General features: G+C 28.3%; 2 protein-coding genes across 2 annotated transcripts in view; both read left to right on the forward strand.

The window, feature by feature from the left end:
- Positions 1–26948, forward strand: part of LOC113375976 (potassium/sodium hyperpolarization-activated cyclic nucleotide-gated channel 2-like) — a 149551-nt gene that overhangs the window by 31207 nt on the left and 91396 nt on the right. The window lies entirely within an intron of this gene.
- On the forward strand, positions 23928–24638 carry LOC113378255 (polyubiquitin-B). The gene has a single exon (XM_026618783.1). It carries the CDS (start codon positions 23928–23930, stop codon positions 24636–24638), a length of 711 nt encoding a protein of 236 aa, XP_026474568.1.

Consider the following 26948-nt stretch of genomic DNA (forward strand, 5'->3'; position numbering starts at 1 on the left):
TGTTAAACTTTTCATCCACATTTAAGCTCATACTACCGAATCGATTTTAAAAAATCAAAAACTGTTCGAAAGATATTAGTTGGGAATGATACTTATTAAATTTAGGTGAAAATCTACCGAGCGTTTCCTTGTAATTACCTGCTGAAAAAAAAAATTAAGCCGATTTTTATGGAATTTTTTTAGCCAAGTAGACAAGTAGTTTAATTTAAAAAATTCATCAAAGTTTGAGAAAATGAGTAGTTTTTTGACATTTGTTAAAATTAAAATTAGACGATTTACTTGGTATAACGATGGAGTTCTTGGTCTTAATGAACATACTGAACCATTAAAGTCCTATGGAAACAGGTTCAATTTGCTTTTAAAAAATACTACGTGTTAACGTGTTTGTTCGTTTTCAATTATGTATAATAAATCCACTCGAAATACTTCTAATCACTCATAAATTAATATATTTTTTATTGATTAAGTAGATTATTTACACATATCGGTAAGTTCATGTAACTTGCCTCAAGGCTAAATATTATACTAATACCAACTAGTTAAGGTATGCTACTATTATCCGATTTTTTTTTATTTCAATTTAATTTTTTAATTATTCATTTAATTTATATTTTGGGATATTAACACTAAACCTACCGACAATCTTGTACTTACCGCGTGCGGTCAAATTGACCTACAATTAAAAAGTGATCTATTTTATTATTCAATTTTGATTATGATTGATTCATTGTTTAATGTATATAAAATAAAGAAATTTTCATAAAGTTTTATCTAAATTTATTCTTATATAATTTCTAAAATAAATTATAAAAAAATAAGAATGCCATATGCATAAATTACATACTTTATTCGGCTTTTTCACATTGTTCACCAATTATTTTAGTATGAAATGTACATTTGAAGCAAATATATTTGTAACTTTCACAAAAAAAAAAAAAATGACAATTTTTTCATCCACACAAAGTCCAACTTATGGACAGTGTTGATAAAAACTTGAAATAATTAAATCACAAATTCGTGCCTAAAAATGGTTTTACTCGTCATCTCTCTATACACAATTTACGCATTTATCCAGCTAGGATTAAAATGTTGAACTATATCCAAATTTGCCACCTACAAATTTTCGACTTCTTATTACATTTTTTAGCCATTGGATCTGCCACATTTTCACCAAACAATGTACTAATACAAAATCTAATAGTTTTCGCTACATTTTTGCTGTTTTCTCTTATTTCTATTGAATATTTATTTTAGCTTGGGATAAGCAACTATTTGGTTTTCTTTTAAACATTGTGAGAGTAATGAAATAGGATTTACACCAATTACTTCATAACTGTAAAATAATTCATCAGTTTTAGAACTACGAACTCAATTAATCAATCAATTAATTAATTAATAAATCTCTTTACCTGCCATTTACGAAATAGGAAAACATTTTTATATATTTACTAATGCCTTCACACTTCGACCAGAACTTTATTCTGAATGCATCTACTTCATTTGGTATATTTTGTATAAATCTCTACCTACATTTTGTCGAAAACAACTCCCCATATAAAATTATTTTCCACCGGTCAAACTGATCGACCGTGATAGTTTGAACACATAATATTTTTTATTCAGAAAATAGAAAAATAACTAAGATCAAAGGGGAAAGAAAATATCATTAGTATATTTTAAGAATTGTCATATAGTTAGATAATGGTATTTTAACGTTTAAAAATGTCCAAGTTCTACACAATGTTTAAAACGGTCATTTTGACCGTCGTTGGTAGGTTTAGTATTAATTATAATTCACATCTATACAGATACCACAAATTGCTAAATTTTGCAGTGGAGTTACATTGCATTGTACAAGTTAGCATTTTGTGGTATCTGTATAAATGTGAATTATTATCTATATCTGATACTTTTTTGTATACAATCATATTGTAAATAAATTTAAATAAAGTTTCGAGCATGCAACGTAACTCTTTTAAAAAAAATATAATTTTGTCTAAGAAATATATGGTTCTTACCGGCATAAACATGAGATGATAAAAAATCTGTGTTTACATAATCCTCGTGCGTTCAAGATGATTGAGTACACATGACTTTGCCGATGATCATGTCCTTGTTTATTGGGTTTCAATTTCATCTTCTCGAATTTCTTTAGTTCCAACTAAAAGCTTAATGTGATTATTATTCATACATTATCAAAGACAGTGACGAGGAGTATGCTGCGAAAGCGTTAAAAATCAATAGTTGCGACCAACGGCCTAAATTAGAATTAGATAAAGAGATTATCAAATGTGGGGCGACAAGAAACTAACTTTAGGCTGAATTTTTTAAATTTTACTATTTTATTTCAGTAATAGAGACTGACGAAATAACAAAATTACATGTTTGCAATTATTGTATATAATATATACACAATTAAAGATCTATTTACTCAATAAATCGATCTCAATTTTCTTAAGGTTTTGCAACGTTCTCCCTTCGACCTTAGAATATCTAATAATATTTTATCGTATACATTAATTAATTTTTGTATATGATTTATGTTTAGGTTTTTATTGATTATATTTAATTATAAAATATAGGTCGACTTTACCTTGTTTTTAATATATACGTGCATAATTAAGCATATATATTAATATAAGCATTCTATAATATTTTTTTATATACTTGTAAGATTTTTTTCATATAATTTTTAAGCATGATTTTACTGGTTTTGTACAATTTCATAATTTAGGATCCAAGAAGTTTTTTTCAACATATTACACACTAAACCTTTAATTATCATATACCTTTATAATTATTTTTTCTATTTTCCGAAAAAATAGAAGTTATGTGTGCTAACTACCGCGGTTGGTAAATTTGAACGGTGGAAAATAATGTTATTTGGGGAGTTGTTTCCGTCGAAATATAGATGCAGATTTAAATGAGCTAAATATACCAAATGAACCATACAAATTTAGAATAAAGTTCTGGATGGTGTGTGAAGTCAATAGTAAATACACAATAATATACCAGAATGGCTTAGAAATGTAACATGAAGTCGAAGATTTGTAGGTGGCAACTTTAAGTATTTTTCAACATTTTTAACATAACTGGATAAATGCGTAAATTTTGTGTAAAGAGAGACGACGAGTAAAAGCATTTTTAGGCGCGAATTTTTGTTTTGGTTAATTTTTTAACGCGGCTATGCATATTCAAAATCTGAGGAAAATTAAGTTTTTGTCAACACTGTCTATAAATTTGGCTTTGTGTGGTACTTGTGAAATAAAATTTTGTGAGTTACGAAACAACATATTTGCGTCAAATTTACATTTAAGACTAAAATAATTGGTTAACTATGTGGGAAAGCCGAAAAAAATTAAATTATATATGCATAAGGCATTCTGTGAAAATATATATATATATATATATATATATATATATATATATATATTGGTTTTGCACAACAATCACAGCTAAGCGTTTTATAAGCTGTTGTGATGATTCTTTTTAACAACTACGTGATTTTTTAGAAAGCAACCCCATGTTTGTCATTTTTTTAATATGTTTTAACTTATTGCAGCAATGTCGAGAAAGGGCATTTTAACTTGAAATATATTTATTATTTTGATGTATATTTTTATGTCAAGAAGGACATTACTAACATTACTTGATAACAGGTTGTACGAAACGCAAATTCAAACCATGGACTCTATATTTATACAAGTAACTTTATTTTAACAAAGCAATGAGAATATATACAATAAATCATTGTTTCTACATAAATTATGTATTCAATTTGTAAACAATATAATTTTCATTTCTTTATTTAAATTAAATGTTTTTTTTTAGAAAAAGTACAAAAAATATAAATTTAAATCGATCATCAGAGTATAAGATCTGCGAAAGCGCCCATGCGCATAAAAAAGGCATGATAGTGTCACCTTTTGGACTATGGGCACGATGATATATGGCTCAGAACATATAACTTTTTCTCTTTCAGAAACTTTCATGATTATATCTTCATATCTAATTATTTTTTCGTGGAAATTTTAATAATTCTTAAGTAGATGGCAATCGCTTTGAATTATGGATATCATAACTAAATGCTTTTACGCTATTTACTAATGCTATTGTTCAACTTGGATTTATGTTATGTTTAAACTGTATATGTTAGTGGACTGTAAACACTGATTTTGTATTATAATTTGTATATTGTATTTCGGTATAAAATGGTTTATATTTTTAACTACCTAAATAAGTTTGTTTATGGCCTTCGACTTATTACTTTTCGTCGAAAAGGTGTGGCTTCAAAAATTGTATTTCTATTTGATAAAACTCATACAAAGAAATGGGTTTAGGCCCAGAAACAGGCTCAGCCGTTTTTTCATAATTAACAGAAAAGTTGAAACAAATTTGTCTACGTTTTAGCCAATGGCCAGTTCTATAGGACTAACATAAAGGTGCAAAATTTTTTGTACACGATTTTGCAAAATAATCTTGAACCAATTATTATTAAAAATAATTCAAAAGATATCAGTTGGCAATTGTAGGGTATTACATCAAGTTTCAACTAATGGTTTTTAAATTTAGGAAAACGTCAACGAAAGGTCTAATTTCGGATCATATGCACGCACAAGCTTTTCCTAAATTTGGTTACAAACGATTCACAATGACTTGAAACGTCGAAAAAATATAAAATTAGCAAGGCGGTTTTTCTGACGAAAACATAGAGTAGAGCGGGGCACAAAGGTCCAATTTGACTTTCAGTCAGTATACTGTCTAAACCGAATGAACTACATCACAACACATACACGTATCAAACAATCAACTACCAATCAAATTCTCAGTTAATTCTTAATTATTAAATGTATTTTTAACTTCCCGTAGGGTAAGTTATAGTAATCGAAAATGAAAATTTTTATTTAACTTTACGTTTCAAAACCTTTTGAACATTTTGACATTAAGAAAAAATTAAGAAAAAATTTTGAAATTTTTCATTTTCAAAAAATCTATATTTTGAAAAATTTCAAAAAATATCAAATTATCAAATAATCAAAATAAAAAACGATTTCTCACAGAAATTTGAGAATTTTCAAGAAAATCGAATATTTTCAAAAACTTCCAAATTCTCAAAAAATTAAAAAAAGCTTTTTTTTAATTCCAAAAAAATTCAAACTTCTAAACAAATTTCAAAATTTAACAAAAAATTCTAAATTATCAAAAAATCAAATTTAAAAAAAAAGAAGAAAATAAACATTCACAAAGTTGTTTGTAGAATACGCTCATAATAAGCTTTTATAAGTTTACAGTATGTATTTATAATACATTAATCTATTTGAAATTATTCAAAACAATTATTGATTATTTTCATTTTTCGAATGTTTAATTACGGTACGGGAAGTTCCAGCAATTTTTAGTTTTTAATTTTAAAGAGATTTTACTATATAACAGCTACATTACTCAACCAGGACATAAATTTCATACGTACATTTTTACAGAAATAACTCTCTATATTATCAAAAAATCAAATTTAAAAAAAAAGAACAAAATAAACATTCACAAAGTTGTTTGTAGAATACGCTCATAATAAGCTTTTATAAGTTTACAGTATGTATTTATAATACATTAATCTATTTGAAATTATTCAAAACAATTATTGATTATTTTCATTTTTCGAATGTTTAATTACGGTACGGGAAGTTCCAGCAATTTTTAGTTTTTAATTTTAAAGAGATTTTACTATATAACAGCTATATTACTCAACCAGGACATAAATTTCATACGTACATTTTTACAGAAATAACTCTGTATATAACCTTGATCTGGTTTTGCGTTTTATACAGGTTATATAAAAATTGTTGTTTTTTACATAAAATTAATAAAACATCTTATAAAAATCAAATAACGTATACATAAAAATTATATTAAGGTCTCTAAAACTAAACAACAGTGCTCACAACCAAAAAAACTAACAATAGAAAAAAATACTTTTGTTATGGATTTTCAAACATTGCCATTTATCTCCTGACAGCAACGTCGTAAGATTCAAAGTAATGTCTGGCTATACATTTTTTGTCTTCTACTTTCAAATATTGTTGTTAAAAAAATACCAAATTTACTTGTTTTTGAGGTTTTAGTGGTGGACCTTTTTACCCGTAGACCATTATACCCCACTTTACCCTAACCTTCTACTACGGAAGTTGAAAGAAATGTTTAGGTTTCTATTCCCAAATTCAACTGAAATCCTGTTAGCCGCCTTCTCTAGTCTTTCGAAATTATCAAAGTTCCATACCAAGAATATAATTTAATTACCCAGAATGCTTAATCTTGTTTTGTTCGGATGATTCTTAACATTACAAATCGTGAACAACAGGGACAATATTGTCTACTACATTTTCTGATTAAATCTTTTCTCTAAGACTGAAATTCAATTTGCCTGCAATTCTTTAGGATCTAAAAATTAGTATCTTGTGTTCACTAATTGCTGTTTAAAACTCAGTTAGCCACTAACGACGCTCTAAGGAAAATAAGCAATTTAGCATTAAGGCTTTCTTTAGTGCTACGCAGAAGCGTTTTGTACTTTTAAAGTCGCTAAATTACTAATTATTATTTAGCTGGCTTAATTTATTCGCTAAATAATTATTTATCAAGTGATTTATTATTATAAGTAGGGTTCTTTGCCTAATTAACTAATAATAACACATAGTTTTGACATTATAATAACTGTGGTTAAATATTAAACGTAGTTCTAAAAATAATAAAAAAGATTAACATGCTATATTTATTAATATTTTTAAATTGAGATCCATATTCAACATAACTATAATAACGTGTTATTTGTTGTAATTTGCGATTTTTGCATTTGTTTATCTAGAGATATACTATTATAATTTTTAACTTCCCGTAGGGTAAGATATTATAATCGTCCAAAAATCAGAAATGACAATTTTCGCATATCTTTAAGTTTCAGAGGTTTCTGAACATTTTGGCATACCTTAGAAAACATGGATGTTGGATGTGTGCGTATGTATGGATACAAATTTTTGTTCACGTTTTCGGGAGCACGTAGCAACGCATTTAAAACATTCAAAAAGCAATCTATTCTTATTGACAGGGATTAGTTTTTGGCTAAAGTTGGCCCAGCCGTTTCGGAGATACGAAACAAAGAGTGCCTAAAATGGAGATTAGGTTTGGAGAAATGGAGAACAGAGCATCCGATTTTAATGATTCAAAAAACATTTGATTCGTAATGATGGAAGGACGTGGTGATTAGCTTTCGGCAAAGAAAGGCCCAGCCGTTTCAGAGATAAGGAGCTAAAAGTAAAAAAATTGCAATTTTTAAGAGAACAAAACTTCCGACTTGAATGATTCAAAAATCATTTTGCTTATAAAGAAACATGTAGTTTAGGAAGGCAAAAAAAGTATTTGTTTTAAATAAATAATTATTCTCATTTATTTATTAAATATCAAAAATAATTCCGATTTAAATTTCAATTCTAGCTAAAATTCTAAAAGTCTCTTATATACTTTAAATAAAAAAAAACTTTGCAATTCATTTTATATAATTCTTAGAAAGATGAGATAAGTTCCTTCATTTTAATTCCGCTTGATCCCGTTTTCTTTATTTTCTCTTTATGTAAAAATATTTAAACGTCGTCGTGGCCCAATTCATAAGCTCTTATATTTTGTCTATAAAATACGAATAATGGAAGTTACAGTATTTATAATAATATGTTTTAAATTATTTAATATTTCTCGAATATTTCATTATGGTACAGGAAGTTCCAGCAATTTTCCTTGAAGCACGATGCCATTCACCACTAGTTAATTTTGATTTAGCAAAATTTATAAAATTTGAAAATTTTGTGTATGCAAAATGTCTGTCTCTAAGAAACATTGATTATATTCTATAAATAAAAAAAATTGAACATTCCAAATCTAAAATTTAAATTCACATAGTTTCAAAAGTTTTTTTTTATTGACTTGTAAACAAGATCCTTATCCATTTGCATATAATTATTATTCAATACTTATAATTTTATGTTATTAGATTTAATAAAAGTATACAGGATACCATATTTTTCAACAAAAAAACGTCTTGAAAAATTGAAATTTGTTTTGTTTATAAGTAAATAAATATATATTGTGTATATATATATATATATATATATAAGAAAATTTTCTTATATATATAAGAAAAATAGTACAGTTTCAATTATATGTTCTGAATAAATCACGTATTTTCAAAAATATAAAATTATACAGTTTTAAAAACAAAAATGATCTATAGTTCTCGAAATCTATAGTTTTCGGGTTTATTCAGAAAAAGAATAGAATATATGGTTTGAAGTAAATTTTATACTCAATAAAATTGATTGATAAAATAATCGACAGTACAAAATTCAGTCAGGAATTTTAGAAAGAAAATCTATAAAATTTCATATTTATAAAATTTCAGTGAAAATTTTCAACTTGTAAAAATTTAAAATTTTCACAATTTTAGCATTCAAAAAGTCGAAATCCAAATAATTAGACAGTGAGTACAATCAAAATTAAAAAAAAATTAAAATCTAAAATTACAATCGTTGGTAAATTTTATTCTAGGAAAATTGCGTTTCTAGTAAATTCGATGATTACAAAAATAAAAATCTGTTCACACACACATACTTTTTCCAAATTTGGTCTCAATAGATTCAGAATGGCTTGAAACGCCGAGAAAACATAAAATTAGCGAATCTGATTTTTTATGAAAACATAAACTTATCCTTTGGGAAGTTAAATATTGAAGAAATTCCATATGTAGGAAATTCGATATATACGAAATTTAATATTTACAAAATTTTAGATTTAGTCTATACCTCATAGTAAAACTAAAAATTTTATCAAAAATTAAATATAGAAAATTGATAAAATTTCTCTACTTCTGATACATATTACTACACGTCACATATTATTTATAAAAAAATCGTAACATTTGTTTATAAATCAAAAATTTACAGCATTTCCCCAATAGCAGATGACGAATAGTTCCTCATATTCAGTTTTATAATAATATTTATATTTATTTAATCAGTTCGTCTGTCTATTTCTGTACGATTTTGAAGGTTGTAAGAAATGCGCAAACGGATAGACGAACTTCCTACAACAACATTATATTTTTTATGAACCAATGTGCAAAATTTATTAAAAATCATATTTGTGTAACCTTGAAAGATTCCTATTTTCAAACCTGCGAGAATCGTGTTTGAAATTGATTAAAACACCTCATATCTTTGCGCAATCGCAATTCGTTCACGAGTCATTCAAAGCAGATTGAGTGATTTTTCAGAAGAAAAATACTTTTAAAGCATTTCATTATTATTTGCAGCAAATGTTAACGTTATCGTAATAATATGCTTTATTTAACAGTCATTCTAATGCAATTTTCAAGTAAGATTTTTGCGATAACTGCGGCAAATTGCAACAGCAAAATCGATTCAACTGCCATTACCTTTCCATGCTAACAATGGGTGAAAAAATAGGAAGACGCGAATCTATATCGTTAGAAGAAGGTTTTGTGAAAATTTTAATTTATTTCAATAAAAACAAGTCAATAAACTAATGACAAAAATACATATTATTAATTTTGGAACATTTAGAATTCAATGCATTATTGTTCCAAATAAAAAAAAGGGTGTAATTGGCATCTTGCCCCAAGGAAAGTTGATAAAACTTCTCTATTTTTAGCTAATTTAGATTTAGCAACTTTAAAATTATGACGATACATATTCTATTATTATTATTCGATCCCCTATTATCTTCCCGTAGAGTAAGTTATAGTAATCGCAAAAAACGAAAATGAAAAATTTTATTTTTCTTTACATTTTAAAGGTTTCTGAACATTTTGGTATATCTTAGAAAAAATGGATGTGTGTAGGTGTATATGTGTGTATGTGTGCAGGTGTGTGTGGGGATACAATTTTTTGTCGACAATTTTGAGAACACGGATCAACCGATTTGAATAATTCAAAATTCAAAATTGGTTCGTATTGATAATAAGGTGTGCTCATTTGTTTTTGGCTAAGGCAGGTCCAGCGGTTTCAAAGATACGAGGCAAACAAGTGTCAAGAATGGTAATTGAGTTTTTGAAATATTGGAGCGTCCGATTTGAATGATTCAAAACATTTTATTTGTTTTAAATTGGTACAGATATGATTGAACTTTTGCAAAGGCAGGTCTATCTGTTTTGTGCATCCAATTGAAAAAGTAAAAAAAGCCATTCGGAGGTCAGAAATGATTATTAGACACATGCACATCAAACTGAGATATTTTATAGAAATTTTAATAATAAGTACAAATTTTGTTTATATTTCTATGGGTTCCGTACCATTTTTCACATGTTAGACTGCGACGCGGCGCTTTAATATTCTGTCTCTCGCAGGAAAAGCAGCGCCATTTCTTTGAAAAAAAAGTTCAACATTTTCAAAGTTTTTCGAAATATAAGAAAATAAATTCATATGTTTCAAAAAAGTCAACTTTTTCAAAAGTCTCAGAAATCTAATTTTTTCAAGTTTTCAAAATATTTCAGTTTTCTAAAAAAAATTAATTTTCGGTACGGGAAGTTCCAGCATTCTGTCTTATGGCACGATGCCATGCACCACTAGTAATTTTTTTAATGAGTTTTTAAAACTAACCACTTTTTTCTAATCTATAATATTTTATGATGATCGTTAAAACCAAGAACCTTGTCATTAAACAGAGTTTTTTCAAAAAAGTTAAACATTTTTTTTGTTTACTTTTAAATTTTTGAAATAGGTACCTTTTTTAGAAAATTTCAATAAATATTTCTCACACATACATGTAATTTTACCAATTTGAATGTGAAGGAAAATGACTTGAAATGCGGTGAAAACATAAAATTAGCAAATCCGATTTTGTGGCGAAAACATAAATTTTTCTTTCGGGAAGTTAATGGCATTTATAAAGGTCAGATTTTCTTTGATATGCTCGTAATTGATACTTCAATATGGACAGTTCATTAATGTCACATGGATACTGTGATTTGATTGATTTTAGTATTTGTTGTTGAAGTAGATGAATTAAGAAACAGCATATTAAAATAAAATTTTAATAATTATAATTTTTCATAATCGTATTCAGGGCAGTCGCTAAAAATTAGAGATGGGTAACCCACTCCGGGGTTATCACTCCGATACAACTCCTCCCTCGGAGTGAATCTGAGTGGAGTTGTCTCACAGGATTTGTCATATCCGACTTTCCTAAACTGTTACTAAATCTGTTAACTTGTGCAGATATTTGCTTGAGATTTTTTACTAATACAAAGATTTGGGTCGAAAGAAGTGTTTTTTTTTCTCATCTCACAGCTAGTTTTAAGACTTTCCAGGTATATAATGCCTCAAAATAATGCTATTTTGTATTCTATATTCTGTATATGATAATGTTCGTTCGTAAATGGGCTCTTTCAATGGTATACAACCAGCTAAAAATATTTAGTATTATATTATAACTTTTACACAATTATGATTTTATAATTGTGTAAAGGTAATAGTATGCTAATCAAACTACCTGATGTAAAATTAATTCTCGAAAAGGAAATAATAAAATAATGTGAGATATTATTATTTTGTGAAAAATATATATGAAATAAGAACAAATCTTTGGGTATAATAAGGTTCACTGCATTATTTTCATATGAAAATAAACATATTCAAAGAATTCTATATTTTCTCTTCAAAAATAATTATAAAATTGATTTTGATTCCTAATTTGAGATTTGTATGCATATTGAAATGCATAAAATAGTCATTATTATAATAAAATAAATAAAAATGTTTGAACTATTTGTAAACTATTTCCAAAGTCTTAATAAATCCTTAGATATGTTAACAACGCTCTAGAGAACACATTTGTGTCAAGTATTTCGGTTTCAAATTTGTCGGAGTTGTGAAGTTGTTAAGTGGATATAACTCCTCTCCGAAGCGGAGTCAAATCCTATCCGATCCGGCTTCGAATATGATAAGCCCATCTCTACTAGGAACCATTTTTGTTTTAATATAATAGTAATATTTATTAATTTCGCGAAGAATAAGCTTGAGTTTGCCAGAAATTCCCATTTGCGATTTTTTTGTTTCCTTGACGATTCAAGTGATTTTGAATCCTTTGATATCAAAATTGGATAGTTATATATATGTGTATGTTTGTGAGCCAAAATTTTACATTTTATCGGAATTTCTAAAAAGCTATAGGATAAAGCTCGATAAGATTCATTTTCCCAACTGATTCCGAGGTGAAACGTTTCTGTATAATTAGCAGATAAGTGCAACATTTTTTCTGCAAAAATCTTGGACAACTTAATATAATTTTCAAGTATATGTTTTTTTAATTGTTCTATAATATGTATTGTTAATTTTAAGTTAGATACAACAGATATTTTTTTATAACCTTTACAATAACTCACATGTAGGTGGGGTAAACAGGACCAACTGAACCTTTACTCTGGGTGTAAATAATAAAAATTTGAATTAATTAAATGAAAATGCCAATTCAGTTAACAAATAATTAAGCAAGAACTCAATTAAAATAATAATTATTTCAACTCTGCTAATGAATATTTCTTAGTGTTTTGTTTATCAAAAATGTGCCCATGAAATTAATATTTTGCATTGGTTGAATATTGTAGCTATTATTTCGTAAAATCTCTTTAAAAATAGAAATAAGATATTGGATCTGGTTGCCCCTTGGCTGTTCCATTTTACCCCACCTATGGGGTAAAAAGGGACAGATGACAAATTTAGAAAAATAGTGAAAAACACATTTCTGTAATTAGAAATTAACTGGGAATTTTATTGAACATAGTACAAAAGTTGTTTGCTTGATACATATTATATGTTGTGATGTTGTTTATTTGTGTTGTACAATATAATTACATAAAGTCAAACCTTTGTGTTCCACCATGTAAATAAATGAAATTTATTAACCATTTCCACTCGCTGATTGCAGAATTAGTTCGTATTTTGTCGCCGGAGCAGCGGCATCCGAGTGGAAAGGGTAAAGTTTAATTTTTTAATATAGGAAATGACAAAGGAATAGTTACATTAGGTAATTTTTTATAGACAGTTTTTTTCTTATTATTGTATGATGTCAAAATTAGCATATACAGAAACAACATATAAACTTTTAAAGATTTGATCGATAATGAATGAATCAATGAATTTTCACTAAAATTTATTGAAATTTTAATAAAGTTTATTTTAATTTTATATTTTCTTTACTAAGTTGCAAAGTATTTTTCTATTCAATCATAAAATTATTGGCACTTTGTAATTATTATTATTGTTCATCAATATTTTGTTCAGTACTTTTTTATTAATATAGAAATAGGGAAACAAATATGAAGTCGATTTGTCTACTCTCTAGCACGTGGTTTAATGCGCAAAAATATTAAATTTTAATATAAACACCATGCCTTTAATAATTAACGCTGTGCTTTATATATAGACATTGAATACGCAATACGAATTATGTATTGGATATAAAAATCGGTAAATATTACAAAAAATAAATACGTCTTTACATTTAAATTTTCCTATGAAGAGCTTACTTATATTATATTAGTACTTATATTACTAGCATGGGAACTTATTTTGCTTAACGGTTGATAACACAAGCCTTGATTTCTGCCGCATATAATAATACTATGATAATTTAATTAAAACAAATACCTACATGTATGGCGTCTGTGTATATGGACTGATTATTTTAATTACACAGCAAATTCACCCCATTGTTCAGTTACGCAAGCAACTAATAAACAATCGGCGGCATACCCTTTAGCATCCACCACCATTATCTAAAAAACTATTAAAATGTGGCATTTTATAACGATACTATTTTAAAGTAGAAAAAAAATGACGTGTATCCAGCAATCACCTTAAATAGGGCGACATCGCAATCAACAGACAAACGATTACATTTTGAGATTTTCAACGAAAGTATTTTTTTCCGTTGTGTGTCTTTATGTTTTTAAGTATGGTTGTTTAGTGTACTATACCCGAATATAATTTTTACGTATTTGTTATTTGTTTTATAAGATGTATTGTTTAAGTTAGTTAGTTTTTTATATAACCTCTAAAGCAGCTTATACGCGGTTGAGGTAAAAAGAACCACCTAAACCTTTGCACTGGCGAGGTGTAAATTACGCACAAGGTTTAGGTTAGGTAGTCCTTTTTAGCCCAACCGCGTATACATCGTGTAAATAACAAGAAAATTGTAAATAAAAATGTAAAATAAGTTAAAAAGGGCAATTTCACAACAGACAAATTAAATTGGTAGTTATTCTAACTCTTTCAAATTAAAAATAAAATGGTAGATCTTTTCGCCCTCTAGCGGTCCTTTTTTACCCCGTCTACAAGGTTTAAATCATTCAGAATTGTTGTGATACCTAATGGGTAGGAGCAAAATTTCACCTTTTCTTAGATACTGATTGATTTCAAAACTTTAAAAGCTATTTGATGAAATTCTTTTTTATAATTAGGCAGATCTGCCTATCGATAGGTACATATTTGTTTGTCATTGTTTTCGATAAGAAGCGTGAACCTAATTTAGAATTTCGTCGTAATCAATAAGATTTGAGAGATAAAAAAGTTAGATAATATCAAAAATAAAAATGTTGCTAATAAATATCTGATTTTTTTTCTCTTCTCCTTCATTCGTATTTTTTTCTCTTCTTCTTCCTTCCTTCTTTTTTTTAGATGATAACCGAATGGTTAATCCATCCATATTGGATGATTTTGTTATTAGAATTAATCTAATAGGGCTGACTTATTATTGATGCAGCAATGCCGGGCAAGTGCCATTTTCACTTGGAAACATATTGCTATCTATATTTGCAAGTGAAAATCGTTGTCACGTACTGTATGTGCTACAGTACAATTTCACGTAGGGTAAGTTATATTAATCGCAAAAAATCGAAAATTAAGATTTTTATACAGTTTCAGAATCTTTATATATTTCAAAGTCTTCTGAACATTTTGATATACCTTGCGATTAGAAAAAATGAATGTGCATGCATTTACGCATACCAGGTTAGGTCTTTTGTCTGGATATGTTGCAGCTTCTCTCTTGTCTCTTGTCACCAGGGATCCGTCGTTTTCATTACTTGTTGGCGGAGGCTCTAGAATTTTATCATTCTCACTGAAAACTTTGGTATCGAATGGTTTGCGTTCCACGCAGCCTCAGATGTCACCATTATTTCTGCAAGAGTATCTAGAATCATTTTTGTGCTTAACATCACGTCTACATCTTGCCGTTGTGCACAATTTGTATGTGTATGTGTATGGATGTATGTAGTATCTATGTACGGATAAAAATTTTCGACCACGATTTTGAGTGCACGAATAAACCGATTTCAAAGAATTAAAAACATTCGATTCGTATTGATAGGATGCCGTGTCGATTAGGTTTTGGCATAGCAGGTCCAGTTTAGAAGGTCCAAAATAAAGTTGAGAAAAATGCCATTATGTGGTAAAAAATAATCTTTGGACATATGCACATCAAATTGTCAGATATTTTATAAAAATTTTAATAATTGCTACAAATTTTATTCCATCTCTTAGAGTACGGTAATTATTAACTTTTTGTAGGATAAGTTATAGTAATGGGCCAAAAATCAAAAATATTTTTTTTTGCCTCAAAAAAAAAAATGATGTGTGGGTATGTGTGGTGACAATTTTGTGAACCGATTTGAAAAATTCAAAAAGCAATCCATTTCTCTTGATAGGAGGATGTGCTGATTAGTTTTTGACAAATGGAGGTCCAGCGATTTCAGAGATATGGAGCAAAAAGTGCAAAAAATGTCAGTTTTTAAGAGCAAGTATCGGCAGATTTGAATGATCCAAAAAGCATTCGATTTGTAATGGTGGGGGGCTAAGCGGTGATTAGATTTTGGCAAAGGCAGGTCTAGCCGTTTCGGAGATACGGAGCTAAATGTGCAAAAAACGGCAGTTTTTGAGAGAACTAAGCATCCGATTTGAATGATTTGAAAAATTTTCTGTTTGTGTTCATGAAACAATTGCTTTTAGGGAAAGATTTTTTTTTCAATTTGATTTTCAAAAAAAAAATTATTTGAATATCGAAAGATAGTTCGGATTTCAATTCTAATTCTAGCTAAATTTCTAAACATCACTTTTATACTTCAAATTAATTATTTTAACCTTGCAATTCAGTTTATATAATACTTAGAATTATTAGACAATATTCTTTATTTTAAATCTGATTGATTAAGTTTTGTTTATTTACTTCTTATAAAAGTTATATTATTTGTAATAATCTATTTGAAAACATTTAATATTCCTGGAATATTTCATTAAAGTACGGAAAGTGTCAGCAATTTGCCTTAAGGCACGATGCCAAATACAACTAGTTTTTTATATTTTTTTTCCGTATATATCATATATTTTCATAGTTATCATTGGCTTGTACAGTTTCTAAAGTAATGCTAACCATTAAGTTAATGGCGACATTTAATACCATTTTAGTATAACATGTCAAAATGTGATCTGTGTTAGATTTCATCATTTATCTATTTTTAAATTAATCGATTACATTATTTCTGAGAATTATAATAATATAATATTGCATCTATTCTCGGTTAACCAAACACAGAAATCGATTTCATGATAATGCAGCATTACGTATCGCACGAAAGGAAACGTGTGCCTATTTATATCACATGTGTTGAAAAAAAGTTCGACCTGCATATAGATGTATACATAATTTTTATAAGCACCAAGGGCTAGGTGCAAATAATTTCAGTATTTTTTTTTAAAAAAAAAAGGCTACAATTTAATTACAAAACTAGTGGAGAATGGCATCGTGCCTTAAGGCAAATCGCTGGAACTTGTCGTACCAAAAACTAAATTTAAAAATAAAAACTTTGCAAAACTTCAAAAAATCAAATTTTTGAGAAATTTTGAAGTTTTGAATTTTTTGAAAAAAATTGACATTTTTGAAAATTTTGATATTTTATATTTTGATTTTTTGCATTTTGATTTTTTTTTTGAAAATTTTGATTTTTTATATTTTGATTTTTTTGTATTTTGATTTTTTTGAAAATTTTAAACATTTTATTAAGCAATCGCGCTGCATAGCTGATTTGGAGTCGAAATATCAAAGCGCGTAAGCGCCGCGTAGTCGTCTAACAAGTAAACATTAGTACGGAACCCATATAAATGTACACAAAATTTGTACTCATTATTATAATTATTATAAAATATCTGATAATACGATGTACATATTATGTCTAATGATCATTTTTGACCGCCAAATGGCATTATTTTTCACTTTTTTATTGGATTTCCGGAGACGATAGACCTGCCATTACAAAAAAATATTGCCAGTTGTTAATTTCGTCAATACAAGTAAAATGTTTTTTAAATTATCTAAATCGGACTCTCCGTTATCTCAAAAACAAAAATACGATTTTTGGCACTTTTTGCAACGTATTTCCGAAACGGCTAGACCTGACTTTGCCAAAAACTAATCAGCACGTCTCCTTATCAGTGGAAATCGATTGCTTTTTGAATTATTCAAATCGGTTGATCCATGTTCGCAAAATTGTTGGGGAAATTATGTATCCGCACACACATACACCCGCACACAACACATACACACACATACATCAATTATTTCTAAGGTATGCCAAAATATTCAGAAACTTTTGTAACGCAAAAAATTTCATTTTCGATTTTTTTTTGCGATCACTATAACTTACAATACGCGAAGTTAAATACTCTACTGGAAGTTAACAATAAACCAACATGATAAAATCTATGGATACAAAAATTTATCACAATTATGTATGTAAATATTTTATAGAAAATCGAAGCTTTCAAGAATGTATAATAAAAAATTCTATGTAATACTATTATAATTCTGAAAAGATGTAAATGAAATATGAATCTGTAAAAAATCAAATTATTTGATAGAAGCATGTGCAAAAATGTATGCGAGCTTTCTTCAATATACATAAATTTATAACAAAATTACATATAATAATAAAATTTCTGATGCATATATGGAGCAATATAAATATTAACAAAATTGTCGATATTATAGTTTTACATCAAAATATATAAATAACAATATTTAAGTCAATTTAGCAACAAAAATATTTCTTGTTATTAGTCTTTTTGTTTTTGAGCACGGTTGTTTAGTTTATGACACATAGATATATTTTGTAAGTATACGTTATGTAATTAATTAAACGTTATGTATTGTTATTTTTAACTTTATATAGGGTAAGTTATTGTAATCGTCCAAAAATCGAAATTGTAAATTTTTACATTTCTTCACGTTTTGGCAAAATGGATATGTGTTTGTATATGTATGTATGGATACAATTTTTTGTCCACGTTTTCGGGCGCACGGATCAACTGATTTTAATGGTTCAAAAAACATTCGATTCCTATTGATAGATAAATGTGCTGATTAGTTTTTGGCAAAGGCAGCTCCAGCTGTATCGGAGATACGGAGCAAAGAGTGCAGAAAATAGAAATCGAATTCTTGAGAGATCGGATTCGAATGGTTCAAAAAACATTCAATTCGTAATGATGGGGAGAAGTGGTGATTAGTTTTTTGGCAACGGTAGGTCCAGCCGTTTCGGAGATACCAAGCTAAATGTACGTAAAATGGCAGTTTTTGAGAGATTTGAGAGAACTAAGCATCTGATTTGAATGATTCACAAAACTTTCTGTTTATGTTGACGAAACAATTGCTTTTGGAAAAAAAAATTTAATTTTTTTTTGTATATCGAAAATAATTCAGATTGTAATTTAAATTCTTTCTAAATTTCTAAAGCTCACCTAAATACTTTAAATAAAAAAATCTAACATTGCTAATAACATTGTTTATATAATTCTTGTAAATATTAAACAACGTTACAGTATTTACTTATAATAATCTATTTGAAAACATTTAATATTCCTCGAACATTTCGTTACAGTACGGGAAGTTCCAACAATTAGTCTTAAGGCACGATGCCATACACACCACTAGTTTAAATTAGATTCAACTTTTTTTTACATGACCACTATAAAAGCTTATATATGGGTGGGGTAAAAAGGACCAACCAAACCTTTACACTGGCAAAGGTGTAATAAAAAAGAAAGTAGTAAATAAAAAAGTAGATTAAGTTAAAGCAAAATTGAATTAATAGATATTCCATCTCCGCTGATGAATCTTTCTCACGAAATAAATACCAGGATTATATATACGATGATACTCAAGATTATATATGGTGATTATATATGGTATATGGCTTCGTCAAAAAAGTGTTCATGAAATATTTATTTCGCATTGGTTAAACAATTTAGCTAGTATTTCGTAAGATTCCTTTACAATTTCAAATAAGACATTGCGTCTGTTTTGCCCGATATCAGTTCGATAGTTGTTTGTTTGATACGTGTTATTACTTGTTATGATATTCATTTAGTTTGGGCAGTATAATTACTGAAAGGCAAATTGGACTTTTGTGCCCCGCCTTACCCTATATGTAGAACACCTAAATATATTGAACAACTGTGATTCAACTCAATGAAAGTCAGCAAAATTTTAATATTAATATTTATTTAATTATGTAATTTTATTCATAGGGTAGCGCAGGGGCACAAAGGTTCAATTTGACTTTATTTATATTGTGAAAACATAACGAATTATATCATATTTTGTGCGACGATCGTCCAAGCCGTTTCTTTATAAATAGCAGAAAAGTGAAAAAATTTTCGTCTACGTTTTAGCCCGCAATTTTGAATCAATTCAGAAAATTCAAAAACCGTTCGAAAGATATTGGTTGGGAATCGTGCTAATTAGTTTTTGGTGCAGATCGGCCGGGCTGTTTTCTTGTAATAAAGTTAAAAAAAAAATTTCGACTATTTTTATGATTATTTTTTTTATGGTAAATACCATAGTTTTCTAGATCATACTAAAATATTACGGTCCTACGACAACTCGTTTAGCTTTAAAAAATCGTCAAAGTTTGCAAAAATTAGTATGGTCTTTTTGGCATTTGTCAAAATTAAAACTTTCATCGACGTTTGCTTAAAAACGCCTGAACCGACTTCAGAAATTTAAAATCCATTTGATGTATCTCGATGAGCATTATCGTTTTTCAGTGCAACGATCGGCCGCGCCGTTTCTTTGTAATTTGGAAAAAAGTGTTAAACTTTTCGTCCACATTTAAGCTCATACTACCGAATCGATTTTAAGAAATCAAAAACTGTTCGTAAGATATTAGTTGGGAATGATACTGATTAGTTTTAGGTGAAAATCTACGAGCCGTTTTCTTGTAATTAAATGTTGAAAAAAATATTTAGGCCGATTTTCATGAAACTTTTTTTAGCGATATATATGATGGTTTTATAGAACTTACTGAAATATTACGCCCTTACGAGGCGTAAATAGTGTTAGAAGTATCGAGGCAAAAGATCGATATTGAGTACTTTAAAAAGTATCTACTTGTAATCAAAATGTCGATGCCAAAAAAATATCGTGGCGAAAGTATCCATAGTACTCAATATCGAATTTTGAGTACTTTTCATAAAAATCAAACATAAGTGCAACAAAGATCTAAAACTAATTAAATATTATATCACAATATTAGAATGAATTCTATTGCTTGTATCTGGTGTGTTAAATCAGAATCATTTTCAATATTGTAAAATTTTAACAGTAATTTTTCAATACTAATTTCAAATTCTATAACTTTTCAAAAAAAAGACAAGTTATAATAGTTGAGTAATTTTAATTAAAACAATATAATAGTCTGATACTATATTCAAAAAGCAATACTTTTTAAGTATTTTTAAGTACAATAATATTTTTAATATTTTTAAGTAAAATAATATTTTATAATTGTTGAATATTTTTATATAAATAATTTTATCGATTTTTATATTTCGATTCTTTTCTACGCAAAATACTTGTTGATGTTGGGGGGTTTCTCAACCCCTTTCGAAGTATTTTATACTTCGAGGAAAAATAAAAAAATTAAATGTATTCAGAAAACAAAAACCAATGGTAAACAAATATAAATTAAAAATAAAGTTCTTCTTAATCCGTAATCAATAATAAACTAAAATATATTCTATATAAATTTTATATAAATGAAAAACAAAAATGAACACTAATTAATATTGTATGAAAATGTTATCTGTTTTGGAAGTCCAAGCCGCGGCAGCTATTTGGTTGGATCTGGAAACATCAGCGTAGTCGGTTGGATAGGTTGAAAAGAAATTCGAATACACTGACAAATAAAAATAACTGTTGACTTGACACACAATAGAAATTTAATCCACTGATAATATTGAACTGATAACAAACACTGAAAGGAACTGAATGTATTGATTGCAAGTAACTGAATGAATGAATTAAACCAAAATGAATGAAAACCACGGAATAAATCAACTCGAACACTGTAAGGAACTGAAAGTAACTGAACGAATGAAAGGCGCGGAATGAATTGATTTGAATGCCAAAAACTATTGCCTGCATCGGCCTTTTTTTGAGTCAGAATTGCCCGATTGCCTAAATTTGAAACGTATTGTCCGAGTAGAAAAACAAACCTTTTACAGGTCCGACAACCTACACAGGTGCGGCGCAAACAATACTAATATATTGAAATGGATGAGTATTATTATTTGAAATAATCATACTTCGATTGTTGAATATGTTTTTACAAAACATTTTGGTACTTTAAAAAGCCGTTTCATTTTACATTAAGAGTAATAAATAAACATCTTTATTTATTAGTGTGGTCATATTCAATTTGGGTTTTTGAGCAATAAATTCTGAGACTAATGACACCCTTCGGGATCATTTTTAACACTTCTTTGAACAGTTGTGACCACCTATAGAGACTATTGCATTGCATTTCGCAAAATGAGTGGTGTTCATAGTTGGTCGATGAGTGGTGTTCATAGATTACGCTGTCGATTCTTTTTGAGTACTATCGACGAAAAAGATCGATATTGGCAAATAGATCGAGCTAAAAAATCGATACCAAAAGTACTCACTATCGACCGCAAAGTATCGGTATTTACTCAGTACTCGATATTTCGTTCTAACACTAGGCGTAAGTAGTTTAATTTTAAAAATTCATCAAAGTTTGAGAAAATGAGTAGATTTTTAGACATTTGTTAAAATTAAAATTAGACGATTTACTTGGTATAACGATAGAGTACTTGGTCTTAATGAACATGCTAAACAATTAAAGTCCTACAAAAAACTGGCTTAATTATAAAAATTATTGATTTTTGAAAACTTGCTTTTAGAAAATACTCCGAGTTAACGTGTTCGTTCGTTTTCAATTATATGCAATAAATACACTCGAACTACTTTTATTCGCTCATAAATTAATTTATTTTTTATTGATTAAGTCGATTATTTGCACATATCGGGAAGTTCATGTAACTTGCCTCAAGGCAAAATACCAATACCAACTAGTTTTTATGTAGTATGGTTATTCAAAAAAGATTTGGAATCTTGATTTCCTAGATTTGTTTTTCTTATGGCACTATTTTTATTTTTCTCGACTTCTAGCTTTCCTAGCCGCGTACATTATTATTTAGTACTATAAACATAGTCCAGTCATTTGGTGCAAAAAAAGCCTGTTGCCGGTACAGTACTCCGGGAATTCTGAAAATTGGTAATCTTATAGATTTCGAGGTGCTCTTTACGAAAATCAACTTTGCCACCTCAAATTTGAACGGCAAGTTGCCGCCATATTAGAAAAATGGCGTCAAACAACAGCTTTTTTAAAATATCTCCTTTCTGGCTGATTCTGCGATAAAAGTATCTATGTACGAATTAAACTAGACAAAATTTCCTACAATTCCTTAGAAAACCGTTTTTTTGTAAAATTGATAGTTTGAGAGTACGGCCGCCTCAAAGTCTTTGCTGCTCTCGCCGTAGTATCAAATCTCTCCATATATGACAGCACTTCGAACTTGACCACATTCTCTCTAATAATTAATATTTTCCATGTTAAATTAAGCGAATAAGATCTAGAAATAAAATAATTCAAATATTTTTCGTTTTTTATGCTAAATTTTTAACACTTCAATGGCAAAGTAGCTATAAGTATACTTATAACTTGAGTAGCATCTTATAGCTTCAAGTAGCTTGAAGCATTAAAAAATCAGCAAAAAAACAAAAAAATATTTGAATTATTTTATTTCTAGATCTTATTCGCCTAATTTAACATTGAAAATATTTATTTATTAGAAGGAATGTGGTCAAGTTCAAAGTGCTGTCATATATGGACAGATTTGATACTACGGCGAGAGCAGCAAACACTTTGTGGCGGCCGTACTCTCAAACTATCAATTTCACAAAAAAACGATTTTCTGAAGAATTGTAGGAAATTTTCTCTAGTTTAATTCGTACATAGATACTTTTATCGTAGAATGAGCCAGAAAGGAGATATTTTAAAAAAGCTGTTTTTTGACGCCATTTTTTTAATATGGCTGCAACTTGCCGTTCAAATTTGAGGTGGCAAAGTTGATTTTCGTAAAGAGCACCTCGAAATCTATAAGATTACCAATTTTCAGAATTCCCGGAGTACTGTACCGGCAAAACGACCAAATGACTGGACTAACAGTCTTACGCGTACTATTTATTTTAACTTTTTTCTTTGGAATTACGACAAGTGTGAAAACACAATAAATTAAAAGAAAAATTATTATAAATGAGTTTTTTCGACTAAAGGACTTGGGGCAAGCAATCATAAACTAAATTGAAGTGACTAATCAAAGTGACCGTAAAATATTAAATTGACAGACACTTGTTAAAACAATTTTCTATTAAACAAAAACAACAAAAAGTCAAAATTTATTTCATCCTAATTATAAAAACATCTTGATTTTAAATTTGGGGGTAGAAAATAATTTAAAATGCAAATTTTTGTAAGAACTCTCACAGGGAAAACCATCACTTTGGAGGTAGAATCATCAGACGCAATTGAAAATGTTAAAGCTAAAATCCAAGATAAAGAGGGAATTCCACCAGACCAGCAAAGTTTGATTTTAGCTGGTAAGCAATTAGAAGATGGCAGAACTTTATCGGACTGTAATATCCAAAAGGATTCTACACTTCACTTGGTGCTTAGACTGCGTGGTGGTATGCACATTTTTGTTAAAACTGTGACTGGTAAAACAATCACACTGGAAATTGAACCATCAGATACTATTGAGAATGTTAAAGGTAAAATCCAAGAAAAAGAAGATATTCCACCCGACCAGCAACGTCTAATTTTTGCCGGCAAACAATTAGAAGATGGCCGAACATTATCAGATTATAATATTCAAAAGCAGACAACACTTCATTTGGTACTACGTCTTCGTGGAGGTATGCAAATCTTTGTCGACACTCTGACTGGCAGAACCATAACCTTAGATGTTGCCCCCTCTGATACCATCGAGAGTGTAAAAGCAAAAATTCAAACTAGAGAATACCTCCAGATTACACTAGATAAGCAGCGTTTAATCTTTGCTGGTAAGCAATTAGAAGACAAAAGAACATTGTCAGACTATAACATACAAAAGGAATCTACTCTTCATTTAGTTCTTAGATTGCGTGGTGGTATGCAAATCGGAATATGCTAGGACCTTATCTGAATATTCTGAAGGAGTCTACTCCCCATTTAGTATTACTTTTGATGAGAGGGTTATCAGAATCTTATTTTTTTTTTTTTATAAAAATGTGATTTAATTTTATCTTTTTTAATTTTATTATTCTAAATAATAATGTGTGTTATTTTAATCCGCTTGATATGCTTACTATTTCGAACGCAACGAAATTACTGTTGATAATAAAATAATCCATGTTGTTTAAACTATCATTTTTTTTTTAATTTTTAAGATACTGAAATAATTGTGAATATTGTGTCGAAAAAATTTTATCTTGAAGAAAACTATAGTACGAGTATATATGATACGAACCTTATGTTGTAAAATTAGTTAAAAATGTATAAATTGACTTTAATACAACAAAAATGATGGAAATTTCTGTTGACAATAATAATACTGAAATTTGATTAAAAAACTATTCAAATACATAGCAATATGTTGAGAAGCTATATAGGCAATAATAATATTTAATGTATTAAATTGTTACAATGTATATGAAGGATAATACTTATTTAATGATAAAAAGCTCTATTTTTAATATTACTATAAAAATATATAAATAGCTGATTAAACTTCTTCAATAAAAAAAATTCTTATTTAAATAGATATAGGCTTAAGAGGAAAATATAGCTTAAAAGCTGGATTCTAAAATCTGTAACTTATTGCGTCAATACTATATATATATATATATATATATATATATATATATATATATATATAATAAGTTAATAAGTGAAGAATAATTTTGTGGTAAAATATTCATTTGTAAATGAAATTAATGATATCTGGTGGTATAAGGTATGGTAGATGATAGACCCAAGGCTTACAACAGATAATACAACGTGCGGAAACATCAGCTCTCCTACTATTGCAAAATAGTAGCAAAGAGGTACACTAGTCTCTACACTATTAGACACCATAATATGTGGGGGGGGTCAGGCTCCAGGTATATAAAGGACACAGGTACCTTACTCGATCTCTTTTTTGGTCTACTGGTCATGAAACACATGGGCAAACAAGTAAGGAAATCCGACTACAGGATAGTGAGCTGAAAACATTGTATATATTATTAGTAAATAAATATTATATTCTCATATAGTACAATTGTGGTGTATTAATTTTTATATGTGCGACCACCCCACAAACGTAATAACACTTGTATATGAAAATAAATATAATCAGACGATGCTAATAGATTTTAAAATTTTAAATATAAAGATACAGATTATATAAAATCAATCTAATAATATAAAGATATATACATATATAATCTAATAAATAGGCTAGTTTTGCATGAGCAACTAATCGAGTTAATCAATAAGAAATCAATAAATTAATTTAGGAGTGATTTATGAATAAACCGAGTTGCTATAGAGCGTCGTGATGTGCGAATTTTTCAATTTTGTGCTAAGTTTGCCAAATGATAACTTTAAGATATATATGCTCATTAAGACGTTTTATTAAAATTGCAAAAAAAAATTCTTTTAGCAATCAGTTACGAAAAGCACGATTCCCAAATGACACAAAAAAAACTAATCAGCACGATTCCGAAATGACATTTGTCGTAGTTTTTGAATTTTTAAAGTCATTTCAGTTTTTTTTTTACAAAAACGTAAAAGCTTTTTGCACTTTTCTGATAATTATAAAGAAACGGGTGCTCACTGCTCATCTTTGATAAATCTCAAATTTTGATAAATTTTTAAAATGCAAGGGCTTTTTGTATGGCCATAATATTTTAGTATGTTTCCATTTAGTATGACCATCAAAGAAAGTTTCAACATTATAGTAAAAAAATAAACTATTACAGAGATACTAGTCGGCTGATCTTTACGAAAAACTAATCACCACGATTCCCAACTATAGCTTTCAAACAGTTTTAGCATTTTTCAAATCGGTTAGGTTTGAACCTAGATATCCGCGAGAACCTAGACAAAAAAAATTGCACTTTGTTTGCTAATAATAATGATACAGTTTGGCCGATCGTTGCAAAATTAATCAAAACGAATCTTTATGGAGATAAATGACTTTTAAATTTTTGAAATCTGCTTAGCCGCTTTGACCTTATATTAGCATGTTTTGGATTTTCTGGTTTAGACATTTAGTTTTCACAAAGTATTTTCACAAAAATTTAGTGCTTTTTACAGATATGTGTAAAAATATATTTTTTTGGCCTTTGTCCTTCTTTCTTTTTTTTGTTGGTTTGAAGTGGTCCTTTTTCTTTTTCTGCCTTGATATCCTAAATTATTTGCGTTTTGGCGTTTTTTTCTTTCTGTCTCGTTTTTTTTA

The sequence above is a fragment of the Ctenocephalides felis genome, unplaced genomic scaffold (genome assembly GCF_003426905.1).
Source record: "Ctenocephalides felis isolate EL2017-DRISC unplaced genomic scaffold, ASM342690v1 CF-g0.4_SCAFFOLD_01886, whole genome shotgun sequence".
NCBI lineage: Eukaryota > Metazoa > Arthropoda > Insecta > Siphonaptera > Pulicidae > Ctenocephalides > Ctenocephalides felis.